This window comes from Eretmochelys imbricata, chromosome 19, assembly GCF_965152235.1.
Source record: "Eretmochelys imbricata isolate rEreImb1 chromosome 19, rEreImb1.hap1, whole genome shotgun sequence".
Taxonomy (NCBI): Eukaryota; Metazoa; Chordata; order Testudines; family Cheloniidae; genus Eretmochelys; species Eretmochelys imbricata.
This window is the reverse complement of record NC_135590.1, coordinates 2943161-2959754: the sequence shown is the minus strand read 5'-3', so window position 1 is coordinate 2959754 and position 16594 is coordinate 2943161. Positions and strand designations below refer to the sequence as shown.

Below are 16594 nucleotides of genomic sequence, written 5' to 3'. Positions count from 1 at the left end.
AGACACCTGCTGGCAGGTGTGTGGCATAGTTCTCGGGGCCACCTCGTTACAGTTTGGCACTAAACTTTTCCAGCAAAGAACCCTCGGCAAAAATCCTACCCAATACAGTCTTGCAGACGAGATTTCCTACAGGCTGAAAACTCAGCTGAGAGTAAAAGGTGTCCATGCTGAGATGGGTTTTAAGTTGTTTTAAACACAGTGATATATACTTAGTGAATTAGACAAACTGCTCAAAAGCAGAATTTGGGTCCCTCAGTCACTGGGTATCTATTGCCGTTTAAACGGACGGCATGTTTCCTCTAACCAACCACTAACTCCGCTTTCGTTCAATTCCTTGCAAATCTCACACATTTACAGGACCTCTTTGGGAAAAGAAATACAGGTCACTCAATCGCAAATGGAAGCATCTTAAATCAGTTTTAAGCCTAGTTCCTCTAGTAGGAACAGTATTCACTGTAAATTATTCTGTCAGCTACATCGCCATTCCTGCAGCTCTAAGATTAGTATCTTCGAGCTAGTAAGTGCATCACAACCTGCCTTTTGCTGCCTTTTAGGACCTGTGGCTACAGGCATCCATTTGCCCACCTCAGCCTTATTTCGCCATTGCTCACATTGTGTTGTTTAGTGTGGGAGAAAGTTTTCTGCATCACTTCCAGGTGAAGTTACCTTCATTTATAGTTCAGCAAATTCTATTTGGGCCATAAGTGTAGGAGCAGGTTGTAGGCAGAAGGAGCAAAGCACTGTTTGCATCAAAAAGGTTGAACCCGGAACTAAGATTAAAGAGGTTTAGTACAGCAAATAGTCATAGTGCATCTAGCCAGCAGGCCGGTCATTTCTTTAAAGAGACTGAACAAAAAGAGGCAGTGGGAGGGATAAGGGCTAGATTCTCTCCTTGCAGTATAGCCAAGGCATTTTCCTAGTGTAAATTTCCAGTACAAAGGAGCCACTTGTAAAGTTAGTGACTGTTTTGCAGAGTATGTTTGCCCGGCACGGGCACATGGAATGCATATTGGAGAGGATGACCCTGCCAGAATGCCAGTTCTTGAGTGAGCGAAAACAGTTTCTGCCATGCCCTAATGTGACCCAGCAAGGAGTCTGGGATCCACACACAAAAGCTTCTCCAAGCTACCATCTTTCTGGGCAAGAAGAATTACACACGTTTCCTTTAAGATAACCAATCATTACTGTTTCTCAGTTGCCACTGTTGAAATTCCTTCCCACCACACATGTGCCCGCACGGCCGAACACATTCTTTCTACAGCACTCCTATCACCTTGTCAGCCCAAGAAAGCATGCCACATCCATGCTCACCTCAGCCCCTTCCCAGACTTTACTGAAAGGATCAGACCACCACTGAAAAGTCATCATTGGGATTTTTTTTAATGTAATGGCTTTTAAAATGCAGCCTTAAAATGGTTTACAAGCACCAATAAAGGGAAACAAATGAGTGATCCTTACACATCTTTGAAACACCACCCTACACCCAATAGACAAACAGAGCCATCAGCTCTGTCAATGCAACTCTTTGAATATAGACTCTTACTGCCCCCTTAAGGGTGAATTGCAAGATACCATTATGGGTATTCAACTCCTGTAGCTATCAGAATTCATTTGGGTGAGGCAGGAATTCCAGAATGGGTGACATTCCAGACAGCTCAATGTTCAAAACAGGAACTGGCATCCCACAGATGGACCAATACATAGAAAGAGCATTCACAATCTAGACAGTTCCATTTCAAACCCTTCTGCAACCCACTGGCTGGGTGAAATGAACTTGGTGACTGTATTTCACTTCATAGCCATACCTATCTTCCCCCTCAGGAATCAAGGGAAAAAGGCAGGATTTGCTCAGAGTTGTAATTGCACTGAACGCCAAGATAAATGGTGACTCAGATAGGGGGAGCTTTTCAGGGTCACAGACTTACCCAGCAAAGGATTTTACAGAAGTGGACTAAAGGGCATTTCAGGCTAGTGAAAGGTGACAGACCTGCAGGGTCTATCCCTAGAACAGATACAGCAGAGGTGGCAGCAGCTCAAGCTTCACTCACACCATCTTTCAGTGTGTGCTCATCATCTTCACCTTGGAGACATCTCCCAACTACAGATAAAAGGGGACTTTTGTCTACAGAGTCAGGTCCACGATTTCCTGGCTAAGGCTGACATTAAGGTAGTCACAACTCATGTCCCAGAAGAGTTAATTTTGAAAATGCCTGTTAAAATTTGTCTCTTACAACTTTGCACTTAAATGCTTTTCATCCTCCAAGCACTTTGCAATGTTCAACTGAATTTTCCATTTGAATAAAGTGTCAAAAGGGGTGAATTTTCCAGCCTCTTAGTTTATCTTAGACCCAATAACACTACTTCAATTCATTTAGTTATTTCTAAACAAGAGCAGAGGATATAAATTGCTGCATCTTACCAATTAAAATAATGTGGAAACTTCTATTTTAATCTAACTATGCACAACAGAAACTACCAAAGCCCCATTTCACACTGTGCAGTATTTCTACATCACAGCAGGAAAGTGGAATTACATTGGCTGAAATGCATTTAGTACTTTCTACTGTTTAGATTTGATATCTAGATATTGCCAGACAGGGGAAGTGAAATTCAGGCTGTATACACTGTGAAATGCTGGATGCATTTCAGCCACTGTAATTTATTTTTTCCATTAAAAATATTCAGGGCATCATCATGCAATTTACCTGTCCCCCTATAAACCTTATCACATAACAGACCACCACCATAGCACAATATACCCAGACAACACTGTTCCACAGGACTGGCTCCTAGCAGCATTGTTGTGGGAGAAAAACTGAAAATTCTTGCCTCCAAAAAGGAGGATCCAGGTAATTTGAATCTCCTGAGATGCTGGTTATGCTCTTCATCTTTATACCATTCTCCTCTAAAGGAAGGCACCCAGCCTCCCGTTAGGATACTACACTCTAGGCAGGCTTCCCTGGCTAGTCCTTAAAATAATGAGGTTTGAATTTTATGTGTATTTAACTATTATACTCAGAATTAGTTAGGAGTAGTTTGCTTTGAGTAAGAAACTGAGATCAGTGCAGTATCTCATTGTATATTTTGGAGAACAGTATTTAATAACAAATGCTTCAGTACCAAATATTCATAGCAAACTAACCAGGGCTACTTTTCCAAGCAGAGACTGGAAGTGTTCACAGGACTAGTGCGAGAGATGTGGTGTTCTAATATGGCAACTGAATTTCTGTTCTGCAAAATGAACTTAGAGCCTGATGTTGCTGACCCTCAAATACAGTCCCTGACAAACCAGAAGTTTTCTCTGCCACCAAATCCCTCTCACCAAAGAGCACGATTACCCCAAATGGAAGCATATCATTTGCACTGAAAAGCCCCCATGCTTTATTTTGGATAAAAAGGGCTTGTCTGAAGTGCTCTGCCATCACTTTTTCATACCATGAGCCTATTGCAGAGTTTTAACAAAAGACACTGTGTCCTCAGTAAGAAGAGGCACAGCTGGAAAGAGTGGGACCTACTGTGTGCTCCATTAGGCACTCCCATTGCTTTCACTTTATATGCTTCATTCTTTGCTGCTACATACATGTGTTAGCCAGTCAGTCACAGGCTGCACCCCCTCCATCTGCTAGCCTAGCATAGCCCTCACAAGCATCAGTGGGAGGAATGCATGTGTCTCAAAAAGATAACAGCTCCCATGGTGGGTTCTCTTTGTGCTCGGTCTCCAACGTTGGTTATGAAACTCAGTCCCATATTTGAAACGCCTGGAGATCTTTTAGCATTTAAGGAGCAGACATTTGCACACAGCCAAATATCCAGCTAAAAACTGAGCGTAGAAAGAGTCTCTGAGGGTTGTATGAAAAAGTTATCCACCCTGTGAAAATCTTTAGAATGAACCTGTGGTATAAGTAGAGTAACCCAGAGAGTTGTCTCATGGAAAATGGAAATGTATCAACTTAAACAGTCAGTGAGTCTTTAGGAGTAGGAATTTAAAGGGGGCACTAAATCCCTATGAATCCATGACAAGCGCAACAGGCCACAGCAGCTGGTCCCTCCAGTCCCTTTGGGAGATTGCGCTGTGGCTCACTCCTCTCCAGCCGGGAGATTGTCTTCAATCCGCTTAACAAATTTCATTCGTATTTCTGTGACGCCATCTCCTTTCAACGTATCCTGGACAAATTTCACATCCACGGCCATCTGAACCTGGGGGACAGAGAAGAAAAACCAAAAGGAAAGTTGCTATGAAGTTAAACTAAAAGCTTCCCTATTAGCTGTCCACCCCTTAAGATAGGGGATCCAAGACACAGGACAGGACATATCATATGGGGTCCTAGAAAGGGCACTAATTACTCTATCAAAGATCATAGGCTTGTCCCCCTACGCCATTGGCACTCAGATACTATTGGGATGGGGCCATATCATTCCCTAGACAGACAGACTTCCCAACAAGAGCAACGGTTGGGATTCCCTTCAGAACTCTGCATTGCTTCCAGAAGACAGAATCCAGCTAACCCTTATCTCCAGGGCATCTACACACTCCCCCATTAATTGAGGCAGAGTTATAAACTTTACTCAGCACAGACCCCTCCCTTTGGACAATACCAGCCAACTGGCTCCTCCAGTTCTATTTTGCTCTTGATATAGATTCACAGCAAGAGAAAACATGAAGACCACAAACTTGCACAAGGGGGTTGAAATGCCTGCAGAAGGCTCCATGTTTTCGTTTCCAGCCAAGATCTCCACAACTCCACCACCCTTCCTAGGAGAGAAGGGAAGCCTCACCATTTCCAGGGCTCCTCGCAGCACCCCACACAAGAGGTTGGAGTAAATAAGAGATGAGTGGTTATCAGGCAGCTCCACAAAATCCACCAGAGGGTTATTTTCCAAGATGAGGGAGAACTCATCGCCTGCTGGGCTCCAGTTGGTGATGCTCGGGGTGATGCCCAGATACATTTTAAATGCCACCTATTGAGTTACATGGAGCAGAGACAAGCAAGTGACCCAAACGGTAATATTTCCCATTGACGCTGGTCATCAAAGAATCTTAATGAGCTTTGCAAATATTTACTAAGGAAATCAGATCCTTGGCTCCCATTGAAAGTTAAGAGAAGTCAGGGACCTAACTTCCTTGGGTTGGATTTTTGAGAGCACCTAAAGGCACACACTAGCCCTGTTAGTAGGTTAATTTTATCCCCTTCTCACAGGTGGGGAAATTGAGGGGAGCAATATTCCCTCCCCAAAGGGAAAAATCCAAGAACACTATCTGAATCAGATTTTGCCTAATTCAGAGCAGTTTCCATTTCCTTGGGTTATTTTCTCCCCATGTCAGGGTTCCCTCCCTACTCTGAACTCTAGAGTACAGATGTGGTGACCCGCATGAAAGACGCCCTAAGCTTATTTCTACCAGCTTAGGTTAAAACTTCCCCAAGGCACAAATTCTTTGCCCTTGGACGGTATGCTGCCACCACCATGTGATTTAACAAAGAATCAGGGAAAGGACCACTTGGCGTTCCTATTCCCCCAAAATATCCTCCCAAGCCCTTACACCCCCTTTCCTGGGGAGGCTTGAGAATAATATAACTAACTGGTTACAAAGTGATCACAGTCCCAAACCCCTGGGTCTTAGGACAATAGAGAAGTCAGTCAGGTTCTTAAAAGAAGGATTTTATTTAAAAAAAAAAAGGTAAAAATCACCTCTGTAAAATCAGGATGGGTAACAAAAGATTCAAAAACGCAGCAGAACTTCCTCTAGGCTTAGTTTCAAAGTTACAAAAAACAGGAATAAACCTCCCTCCAGCAAAGGAAAAATTCACAAGCAAAACAAAAGATAATCTAACACGCCTTGCCTGGCTTTTACTTACAATTTTTGTAATATGAGAGACTTTTAGGATGGTTTATAGGAGAAGGAGTTTCCTGACCTGATGCTTCTCTGCTTCCCAAGAGAACACACAAAACAAAGCCTTCTACCCCCCCACAAGATTTGAAAGTATCTTCTTTCCCCCTTGGTCCTGTTTGGTCAGGTGCCAACCAGGTTATTTGAGCTTCTTAACCCCTTACAGGTAAGGAGGAATTCTAGGCTACCCTTAGCTGTATGGTTATGACACCCCTATTCAGGAAACTAGTTTGGATACAAAATGATTTCAAAGTCTCTAGTTAAGCTCAGGAAGCAAGAAGCCACAAGATACATTTTAGAATACTATTGGTGCACCATTCATTATCTCACTCTAAATCAGAAGCTGTTCACCTTAACAGTCCATGAACAGCCTGGCTATGGTGCTGGGACATGCATAGGACCAGCACTGGTAAAGGCATGCAAGGCTGTACTTGGAGGATTACCTTTGCAATCACATCTGCAGTTTCCCGGAAGTCATGGCATCTTCCTACATTGGACCGGGCCAGAAAATCTTCTATTAGCCGAACTCCAATGTTGTAGCCCCTGTCAATGCACAAAACAGCAGCAAACTATAGAATTATAACAGCACAGCTCAGCTCCAGGAAGATGTTCTAAATCAGTGGCTTGCAAACTTTTTTTTTTTACTGGTGACCCCTTTCACATAGCAAGCTTCTGAGTGAGACCCCCCTTATAAATTAAAAACACTTTTTATATATTTAACACCATTATAAATGCTGGAGGCAAATCGGGGTTTGGGGTAGAGGTTGACAACTCACGACCCCCCATGTAATAACTTCACGACGCCCTCAGTTTGAGAACCCCTGTTCTAAATCTATGCATTAAACTGTTCTCTGAAACTAGTATGTGAAGAGATAAAACAAAATATTTTCCCCTCCTTTTGTAAGTTCTGAAAAAACCACAAGTGAACAGTGTTCAGTCTGCCAGTTGGATTGGGTGCAGAAAATAAGAAACAGCAGTTTAAACAGTTCTGCCTACTACAAACTTTCCCAAAGGACTCAAACTCCAACATGTTAACTTACATTTTATCAAGCTGTTTATTGACATCTTCGTCGTTCTCATAATCCTTACACAGCTGAGTGACCAAAGCTCCATAGGTCAGAGTGAAGAGCTCCGAGCTCTAAACAGATTCAAAAGGAATTTACCATCAGCTGGGCAGAAAAATCCCTGGGCGCCTTTGGGTTTTGTTCCCACCTTACTTTAGCTGGCCTGGAGAGGGGGCCAGAAAGCTTCCGATTCAAAGGAATCAATTACTACACCAACTCTGGAGAGGTCCCAGATTTCATATTTTAAGGAAACTTTAACCTAACAGTAAACTTTAGTATATTTTAAAATCTTTGGGGTGCTGCTCAAAGGTGATAAACAAACTGCCCCAGAGACAGAAATCTTCCATCTCCAGCATATGAACCACATGGGCAGAGGCAAAGCACATTCCCCTGCACTGCACCCAGTACACACTGCACTCCCCACTAATGTGTCCAGCCCTGACTTGAAGGAGTCATCTGTAGGGCTGTTCAATCTCCATTGTCATTCAATCCTTAGCCTCTCTGGTGGACTACCAATTAGTGTCTCAAGATCATAATCAGAACACGCCATTAAGAACTGGAGTGAGACTTCCAAGTCGTTTCATACAGAGCACCAAATAATCACTATCATTGCAACCATTTACAATTACTAGCAATGTGAACTAGATTTGGACTGGTGACTTTTACAGAGGTGATAGTGTACCTATCCCATAAAAGCCCTCAACCTCTGTTATCCATATTTTCCCTGTGTCACGTTTGCATTGTACTTCTCAGATTCCACATGCAGTTCCCTTCATTAGAACATAAAACACCTGCATTCATAAACTGATTTATTTATTTTTTGTCAGTATGGTAGTTACATCCCAGCCCCCAAGGTGATTTGTCCACAGCACATAATTTAGCACAAAAGGCTATATCTGCTCACGAAGACCAGGACTGGAACAGCAGGGACTGTTTCAGGTCAGGACTGAAGTACACTGGTATGCAATGCAGCTGTACCCACTATGCACAATTCTAATCAAGATTATTGTTCTTCCACAAGTGCCAGAATCACACAGAAGATGAATAAAAGAACAGACGCTCTCTCACAGCTGCTACCACTATATTTCCTGAGCCCAAAGTGATTAAGACATGGTTAGTGTTTTCTTAGCAGCCATTAATCAGAACAGCAATTGATTACAAATTCATTCTCTCCTAAGTGACTGAAAAATAAAAGCAAAGAATCTACACGAAAGTTAGTTTTTCACATTATCTGAAATAAATGTAATTACTTGAGGAGACACGTTATTTTTAATATTTAAGACTTTGGGTTTCATTTTTTGCAGCTGTTAGAAATATCATGGAAAGTCTAGTCTCAAATTAAGTAGCCTATCACCTACCATGAGATGCATAGATGCAGAAGGTGAAATGAATGGCAAATACCAATACTACAGAATGAAAGCAGCAGGCAGGCAGAACGGAAGGGAAAAGAGACAACATCAGAGTTAAGTGAGACAAACTGATCACACCACATTCTGAACAAGTTCACACACAGCCAAGTCTGAAACACAGGAAGGAATCACTCAAGGAGTAGAACTTGGATTTGTTAGAAGTTATAGAGTATTCTGTCCTGTCATTAAGACCTAATGTTAATTAACAAGGTCAACAATTGGAGAGAATACACATCTAGACTCTCCTGTTTGGTTAAAAAAAGAATTAGCGAAACCAGCAGGAAAGCCACTAGAATTACAGCTCTATACAGCTTGCATATATTCTTTGTTTAGCATTTACAATGCTAAATTCATCACTGAAAGTCAAAGATTAAGATGCTCTCAGTTTATATTACTCAAAAAGGACAGGACAGAAGACTCCTTTAACTCAGCTGGTATAGTCAGGAACCTGGGGAAAAAATTAACCAACATGCCAAAAAGGTTAAATTATTGTTAAGGAACCATATCATTTTAGTGAAGTCACATGCCTGGCAGCTGGACAGAGCAGTGTGTGAATAGATGGAGAAAATCCAGCTGTTACCAGTCCAAAGTGTTTAAATTAACTGCATCCTGTCATCAAGCTTTCATCTACTGCTATCAATCTGAAAGAAGTGTATAAAAGGAGCCAGCAACTGAAGGGAAGTGGCTAGATGATGCCATTTAGTAATGTTCAAATGTTATAGTCAATGCACCTATACAATTTAAAAATACCTAAAGTCACAGGGATCTGACTTGTAGATCAATGCTTGGTTTTTACATAATTTGGTAGACTCAATTTGCCTATCAGCTTTACAGCAAATAGCCTTTTTGTATTTCATTCTCACTTATATATGAAAGCACAGCAAGTTAAAAATTAATCTAAGTTTACTTGGCCTTTTGTACAATCTTCAGTAGCATACTACTACTGTGGTAACAAGAGTGTTTGAATGCTAATTAAACAAATCCAATGCCTTAAACACAAAAGCCATGTCCACACAAGAAAAAATGGAGTCAGTGGCCGACAAAGGGGATCTGCAACGGATGGAGCTCAATTACTGCCGAGTACAGACAAACCAAATTCAGCATCTGCACCCATTGCTGAACCCTGCAAACTGCAACAGATATTCATCCTAGTGTAGAAAAGACTGAGGGAGAAAATAACATCAATGACTGAAGTCCTATTTAAGTCAACGAGCCACATTTACTTGTGACTTAATGGAGTTGTTATATCAAGGATGGATGAGCTTGGCTCCATTTATCTTCACATTGAAATTTAAGCTCTATACCTTTGCTCCTCATATCTTTCAAAAAAAGAAAAGGAGGACTTGTGGCACCTTAGAGACTAACAAATTTTTTTGAGCATAAGCTTTCGTGAGCTACAGCTCACTTCATCGGATGCATACTGTAGCTAATGAAAGCTTGTGCTCAAATAAATTTGTTAGTCTCTAAGGTGCCACAAGTCCTCCTGTTCTATTTGCGGATACAGCCTAACACAGCTGTGTTCATCTCCTAGTGTCATCTGGAGTGGTAACACGGAATAAGATTATAGACAGGCAAGACCCAAATGTGGCCTAACCTTTTCAGAAGGGCAACGTGTGATATGTACTGTGCAGTTCAAAGGCACATTTCTAAAAACATGAAAAAAGAGAGCCTTCCTGCTCTTAGTCTAAGGAAGCCAGGACTTTGCAGCACTATTACCACACAGCATTTCTTCAGCTCCTTACACTGTGGGTGTTGCTCTAAGGATTAGGATAGCTGTGGTTTAAGCCAGATAACTCCCCACATAAACATTAACACAAGCCCCTAATATTAGCTCACAGAACATCCACCACTGAGCTCCGAACACCACAGCAGCAGCCTCCATCACCGCAGGGTACACGTTGGGGGGACACTGCAGGGATCCGGGGCGGGGGGGGAGGAATTTAAGGCATCCCAGAGGTTTAGGGATGCCCCAGACTCACAGATGGCACAAACTCCCCGTGCCCGGCAGGATGAGCCGGGTTCCTGCCAGCAGCTTGGCACCGGCCCAGAGGCCCCTTCATCCCCCCAGCTCACCCCATCTCAGAACCGCTTGGGAACCTGCCGAAGGTCCGGACACCGCCCCCCCCACTCCAGGCCCCCCCCCATGGGCCGGACACCGCCCCCCCCCCACTCCAGGCCCTCCACCCCCCACGGGCCGGACACCGCCCCCCCCCCACTCCAGGCCCTCCACCCCCCACGGGCCGGACACCGCCCCCCCCCCCACTCCAGGCCCCCCACCCCCCACGGGCCGGACACCGCCCCCCCCCACTCCAGGCCCCCCACCCCCCACGGGCCGGACACCGCCCCCCCCCACTCCAGGCCCCCCACCCCCCACGGGCCGGACACCGCCCCCCCCCACTCCAGGCCCCCCACCCCCCACGGGCCGGACACCGCCCCCCCCACTCCAGGCCCCCCACCCCCCACGGGCCGGACACCGCCCCCCCCCACTCCAGGCCCCCCACCCCCCACGGGCCGGACACCGCCCCCCCCCCACTCCAGGCCCCCCACCCCCCACGGGCCGGACACCGCCCCCCCCCACTCCAGGCCCCCCACCCCCCACGGGCCGGACACCGCCCCCCCCCCACTCCAGGCCCCCCACGGGCCGGACACCGCCCCCCCCCCACTCCAGGCCCCCCACGGGCCGGACACCGCCCCCCCCCACTCCAGGCCCCCCACCCCCCACGGGCCGGACACCGCCCCCCCCCCCACTCCAGGCCCCCCACCCCCCACGGGCCGGACACCGCCCCCCCCCCACGGGCCGGACACCGCCCCCCCCACTCCAGGCCCCCCACCCCCCACGGGCCGGACACCGCCCCCCCCACTCCAGGCCCCCCACCCCCCACGGTCCGGACACCGCCCCCCCCCCACTCCAGGCCCCCCCACCCCCACGGTCCGGACACCGCCCCCCCCACTCCAGGCCCCCCCACCCCCACGGTCCGGACACCGCCCCCCCCACTCCAGGCCCTCCACCCCCACGGGCCGGACACCGACCCCCCCCCACTCCAGGCCCCCCACCCCCCACGGGCCGGACACCGCCCCCCCCCACTCCAGGCCCCCCACCCCCCACGGGCCGGACACCGCCCCCCCCCACTCCAGGCCCTCCACCCCCCACGGTCCGGACACCGCCCCCCCCACTCCAGGCCCTCCACCCCCACGGGCCGGACACCGCCCCCCCCCCACTCCAGGCCCCCCACCCCCCACGGGCCGGACACCGCCCCCCCCCCACTCCAGGCCCCCCACCCCCCACGGGCCGGACACCGCCCCCCCCCACTCCAGGCCCTCCACCCCCCACGGGCCGGACACCGCCCCCCCCCCCACTCCAGGCCCTCCACCCCCCACGGGCCGGACACCGCCCCCCCCCCCACTCCAGGCCCTCCACCCCCCACGGGCCGGACACCGCCCCCCCCCCCACTCCAGGCCCTCCACCCCCCACGGGCCGGACACCGCCCCCCCCCCCACTCCAGGCCCCCCACCCCCACAGCTCTCCTCAGCCCCCGCCCGCCCCCACTTACCATTTTCTTGCTCTCGGTGCCCCGACCGGCCTGGCGCGACATCCTGCCCAGCCCGGTGTGCGTCGGCCCGGCCCGGCCCAGACCCTCCGACCCGCTCAGCCGGCAGCCTCCCGCAGAGCCTCGGGGCAGGGCCTGGCGCGGGGTATGACGGGAACTGGAGTCCCCTCGAACCCAGCGCCTCCTCCACCCCAGCGCGGCCTCTCCGCCCGGAGAACTACCGCCCCCACAAGGCACCGCGCGCCGCCCTCGGGGCATGCTGGGAACGAGAGGGGAAGGGGAGGGAGACGTTCCACCCCCAGCAAGCCCTGGGAGAGCAGCGCTTGACTCGACTGCAGTTCCCAGCATGCCCTGGGAGAACAGGGGGCTGCGGAGACTACAGCTCCCGGCATGCCCTGCGCGGGCTCAGGGTGGAAGGACTACAATCCCCAGCATGCCCAGCCACGGCCAGCCTGGCCTCTAGGTGGCACGTGGGGAGCAGGCTGCAGGGGGGGCAGCTGCATCCCCTGCTTGTGGCCTTCGGGACGTGGGGTGGCGCCTGGCCCCGGGCCTGCACCCAGCCTGGCCCGGGCCCTGGAGCGTGGGCAGCCGCGCCAGGGGCTGGGCGTGTCCGTCTGGCCGGGCTGGGGTCAGTGCCCCCCGCCAGGTGGGGCAGAACCATCTCCCCAGCACGGGGGCCGGGCCGCGAGCCCCCTGCAGAGAGGGCACAGGGGCGCCCGGCTCCTGGCTGGGATTACACTCCTTTGGCAGGCCAGCCGGGGAGCTCCCCGCGACCGGGAGGCGGGCATGGCTGGCACCTGTCTGGCTGAGGGGGGCCCTGTTGTTCCATATGAAACTCCGCAGGGCGAGACCCGCCCTGGACCCCGCGTGCTGCTAAGTTAACATGCAGGCACAAAACACGCGCTCACAGAGCGAACCAGCTCTGCGGCCCCTCAAGCACTCAGGTCTCACGCAGGTGTCAGTTCCCCCGCGTGAATGCGGCACTAGCAACCGTGGGACAGTGTGTTTATGTTCCTGCTGCTACCAGTGTCATTCCACAGTCGCTCTTGCAACTGGCAAGAGGCAATTCACAAAAAGAGGGCGGTTTGTTTGCAGTTAAATCTGAATCAACATGGATTGGAGTCCTCAAAGTGCAGCGACTGTTTTACGTTACTTAGAGAACAACATATAAAGTGTGTCATTGTTTCCTTGCGACTTAGGGCAGTGCAAGTGAAAGAGCGAAGCTCACTGAAGAGTCCCCGTGGTAGAATAGAGTGGGGAAGCAGAGGGTCCAAGGGGGGGATGGTAATTGGAGGGGAGCAGGGAGTGCGTTGGAGGAGCACAGCTATAAGGGGTAAATTCAGAGAGCTGGGAGAAGTGAAGGAAGACCAAATCCAGGGAAACCTTTGAAAACCAGGAGGCCCATTTGGAAGTGGGTTTGGAAACTGACAGGAAATATAAACTTTTCATTTTTGTAGCTGAGTATGTCCTTGTATGGTAGGAGAGACAGCTCAGGAAAGCTACAGGGGAGAGAAGTGAAAGAGACTTCACTGATTCATTTCAACCCAGACCTGCTTCCAGCTGCTAAACATGCAGGCTCACCACACCTCTCTTCCAATGTCCTTCATTCCTGACCTGCAGCCCTCCTACAATTCCAATCCTAGGACCTTACACAACTCTGCCAATTCACCTTATTCCCGGCCTGAAACTCCAATTGCTGTTCCAGTCCTGGCTCTCCTTGAGCAGACACTAGATACATCAGGCCACGTTCTCTGTTTGCAGTATGAACCTTTGACAATAGGCTAGAAATGCACAAACATTTGAACTTGCGACCCGAGCTTTGAATTGGAGTGTGATTCCTCAGAAACAAACGTCTGGTTTATTCATCTATTTCCTGAATTGCTTCATAGCCACTGAGTTCAGAAAATAGTATTAACTCCATCACATACCATAGCTAAATAACCAGAGCTCATTGTCTGTAGGACACCCTGAAGCAAAGCAGTCCGCTGCATCCAAGGAAGCCTATCACTAAGTATTTGATGGGTGATATATGCCATGTGTGTTATGTGGCCAACATTTGGTGCCCACATTCTCCAAACTGCACACGTTAACAGAACATAACTGGCTCTTAGAGATAAGGACCCATAGTGCCTGTGTTAATACTGCACAATGGTGACCGTATCTAAGGGCCTTCCGTTTATGAGATAACACAGTGTGCGTTATCTCACAGAGAAATGGTGCTTCCGCTAACGCCAGGGCTCTGGGGCACTTCTTGTTCTGCGCAGAGATTGCGTGATTTAGTTGGGAGTCGCACGCCTAGAAGTCTGATTCTGCAAAACAAAAGTTTAACCAAAATTAATCTGACCAGAAACGTGGCTGTCAGGTTGTATAACAATGCCGCTGCAGCCCCATTCTCTTTGGTGCAGTCGATTGGCACAATAATCTGTCCAGCATCAGTTTTCTCTTAGCCGTGCTTGAAGTCTAAAATGCAGGCTTCGACCGCGCTATCTACTAGAGCCGCGTTGCCTGAGTCACTTCTACCTTCTTCACAAAGTCTGCCCTGTTCTTAGGGTAACATCCTGGCAATGCATGTACATACATGTGCCTGTCTCCCTCCTTCCAACTGCTGGGCCACGAGAGGAGAGCAAGTTACTACCGCTGCCTGCACAAACCTGCTGGTTTAGCTCAAGCTGTGGATACTGGTGCTGCAATGCAGAAGGTGCCAGGTTCATACTGTGCTGCTGACCCAGGTGGAAGTGGGGGCGTCATTATTACATTGCAAAGGAAAACCAAGATATTAAATTAGGAGCTTTTTCTCCAGAACTATATAAAAATAAGAGATTAACCAATAGCCCGAAGTTAGGTCAACAATGAAAGCAGATGAAGTGGGAGAAGCTCAGGCCACTGCCCAGGGTCCTTTTCCATCTTGCTTCTCTCTCCTCTTCTGCCCCAATCTACTTCACTGCGGCTTTTGGAAAGCTTCTTACACCGATAACTGTTCCAGCCGATCTTTTTGTAACACTACACCACTTCCAGCAGCAACATGGGGCATGGAGCATTCACAGGTCCCATTCGCAGACGGCTACCCCCGCTACAGTGCCATGAAGAGTCTGGCCCTATCTCTTCCAGAGGTACCTTTTTCAAGCCACAGCTCTGTGGCACAGTGGAATCTGGGCCAGGTTCTGATCCCCTTGTTTATCTAGGATAGCACTCACTTCAAGCCTATTTGTGGAGCGAGGGCTTGTCTACGCTTGAAAGCATGGACACTACACTCAGCATAGACGCTACCTACGCTGCCAGGAGGGGTTCTCCCATTGGCATAGGTAACCCACCACCCCGAGTGACGGTAGCTAAGTTGATGGAAGAATTAACTATGTCGTTCAAGAATGGGGATTTTTCACATCTCTGGGTCAACCTAATTTTCTAGTGCAGATCAGGCCAAAAGGATCATTCAGTGTGAGTAAAGGGATCAGGATCTGGCCCTCTCGTTGTAGCAAGTCTAGACTTTTACTGTAATAGCTTAGATTCTTGTTTGTCAAAGCACCTAGACTACAAAAGAGCCCGTGCCCCACCACCCTTGGCATCGGCAGTGTTTTGACACTTAAAGAAAAACAACTGTCTGGCCCCTGCTGAGGAAGAATGGACAGGTGCCCAGCTGTTTGTTCTGACACTGCTGGAATAACAGGAAGTTCTGTTGTAACAATGATACCTAAGGCCCAGGGAGGGTAAAATGCTTTCTGTGCAGCTGGGGAGGACGCAGGGGGGTCCTGAGAGAAGTCAGTTACTGACTACAGAGAGAGGGAGAACAGGACAGCGGGATACTTGACCGCAGCACACACACAATGGTCTATTGGACACACACAATAGTCTATAGGACACACACACCTCTCACAGGTTTCTCATGAGGTCATGATAACCACAAGACAAAGCTTTCGTGGTGGCCATTGTCACGAGGGCCCTGAGAGGTGTGTGCCGTAGAAGTCTATTCACGGTTTTCCTGTTCTGCTTTGTACAGAGGTCGCCAAGGCTCCTAGGTTCCACACTAGATTGTGTGACTTTGAGCAAGCCACTTCACTTCTCAGTCCACCCCCCACCCACCCCTCCAAAAATGTGTTTAGTAACACACACTTGCCTACCACACAGGCACTGTGAGACGTTGCTGATTAATTTAACGAAGCATTTTGGGATCCTTGTTTGAAAGGCACTGAAGGCAAGCTAAGAAGAGGTGTGCTCTTTAATCTCCCTGCGACAGCTCCTCACACTCAGGGCGAGTCCGATGTTCCAAAGCCTGGACCTCCTGCCCCCGACACAGTAGCTCTTCTTCGTGGCTCTGGAAGATCTCACCAGAGCTCAAAGCACCAGTACCAAAGAGACAGGGTGTTTAGTGGAAGGGCCATTTCCCAGGCTGGTCGGACAGGTTTGTGAAGCAGCTACGGTCTCAGCAACAAACCTGGACGTAGCCGTGGGATGTACATTCAGGCGAAGAGAAGGGAGAGCAGCGGACAGAGTATTTTTTCTGTAAAGCAGACACACGTTCTCCTTTCCTTACAGGCATCAGGTGTGTCAGCCTAGTGCAAAGAGCAGATGGAAGCCCCAGAAGCAAAGGCTAGTGGCAGAAGATATTTTTATTTCAGCTTCCAGCTTCAGGTGCCATAGACACTTTATTTGCGGCCTGGAAAGCCTGGTCTTGTGGGGCTGAGAGCCAGG

At 49.0% G+C, this 16594-nt stretch overlaps 1 protein-coding gene across 1 annotated transcript; it reads right to left on the bottom strand.

Moving 5' to 3' along the window:
* Nucleotides 1-1361: 1361 nt before the first annotated feature.
* TRAPPC3 (trafficking protein particle complex subunit 3) lies at nt 1362-12054 on the bottom strand. Its single transcript, XM_077837938.1, has 5 exons — nt 11912-12054; nt 6928-7025; nt 6331-6430; nt 4777-4959; nt 1362-4197 (listed from the first exon to the last, which is right to left on the bottom strand). The coding sequence occupies exons 1-5, from the start codon at nt 11951-11953 to the stop codon at nt 4078-4080; spliced, it is 543 nt and encodes a 180-aa protein (XP_077694064.1). The 5' UTR covers nt 11954-12054; the 3' UTR covers nt 1362-4077.
* Between the last annotated feature and the right edge of the window lie 4540 nt (nt 12055-16594).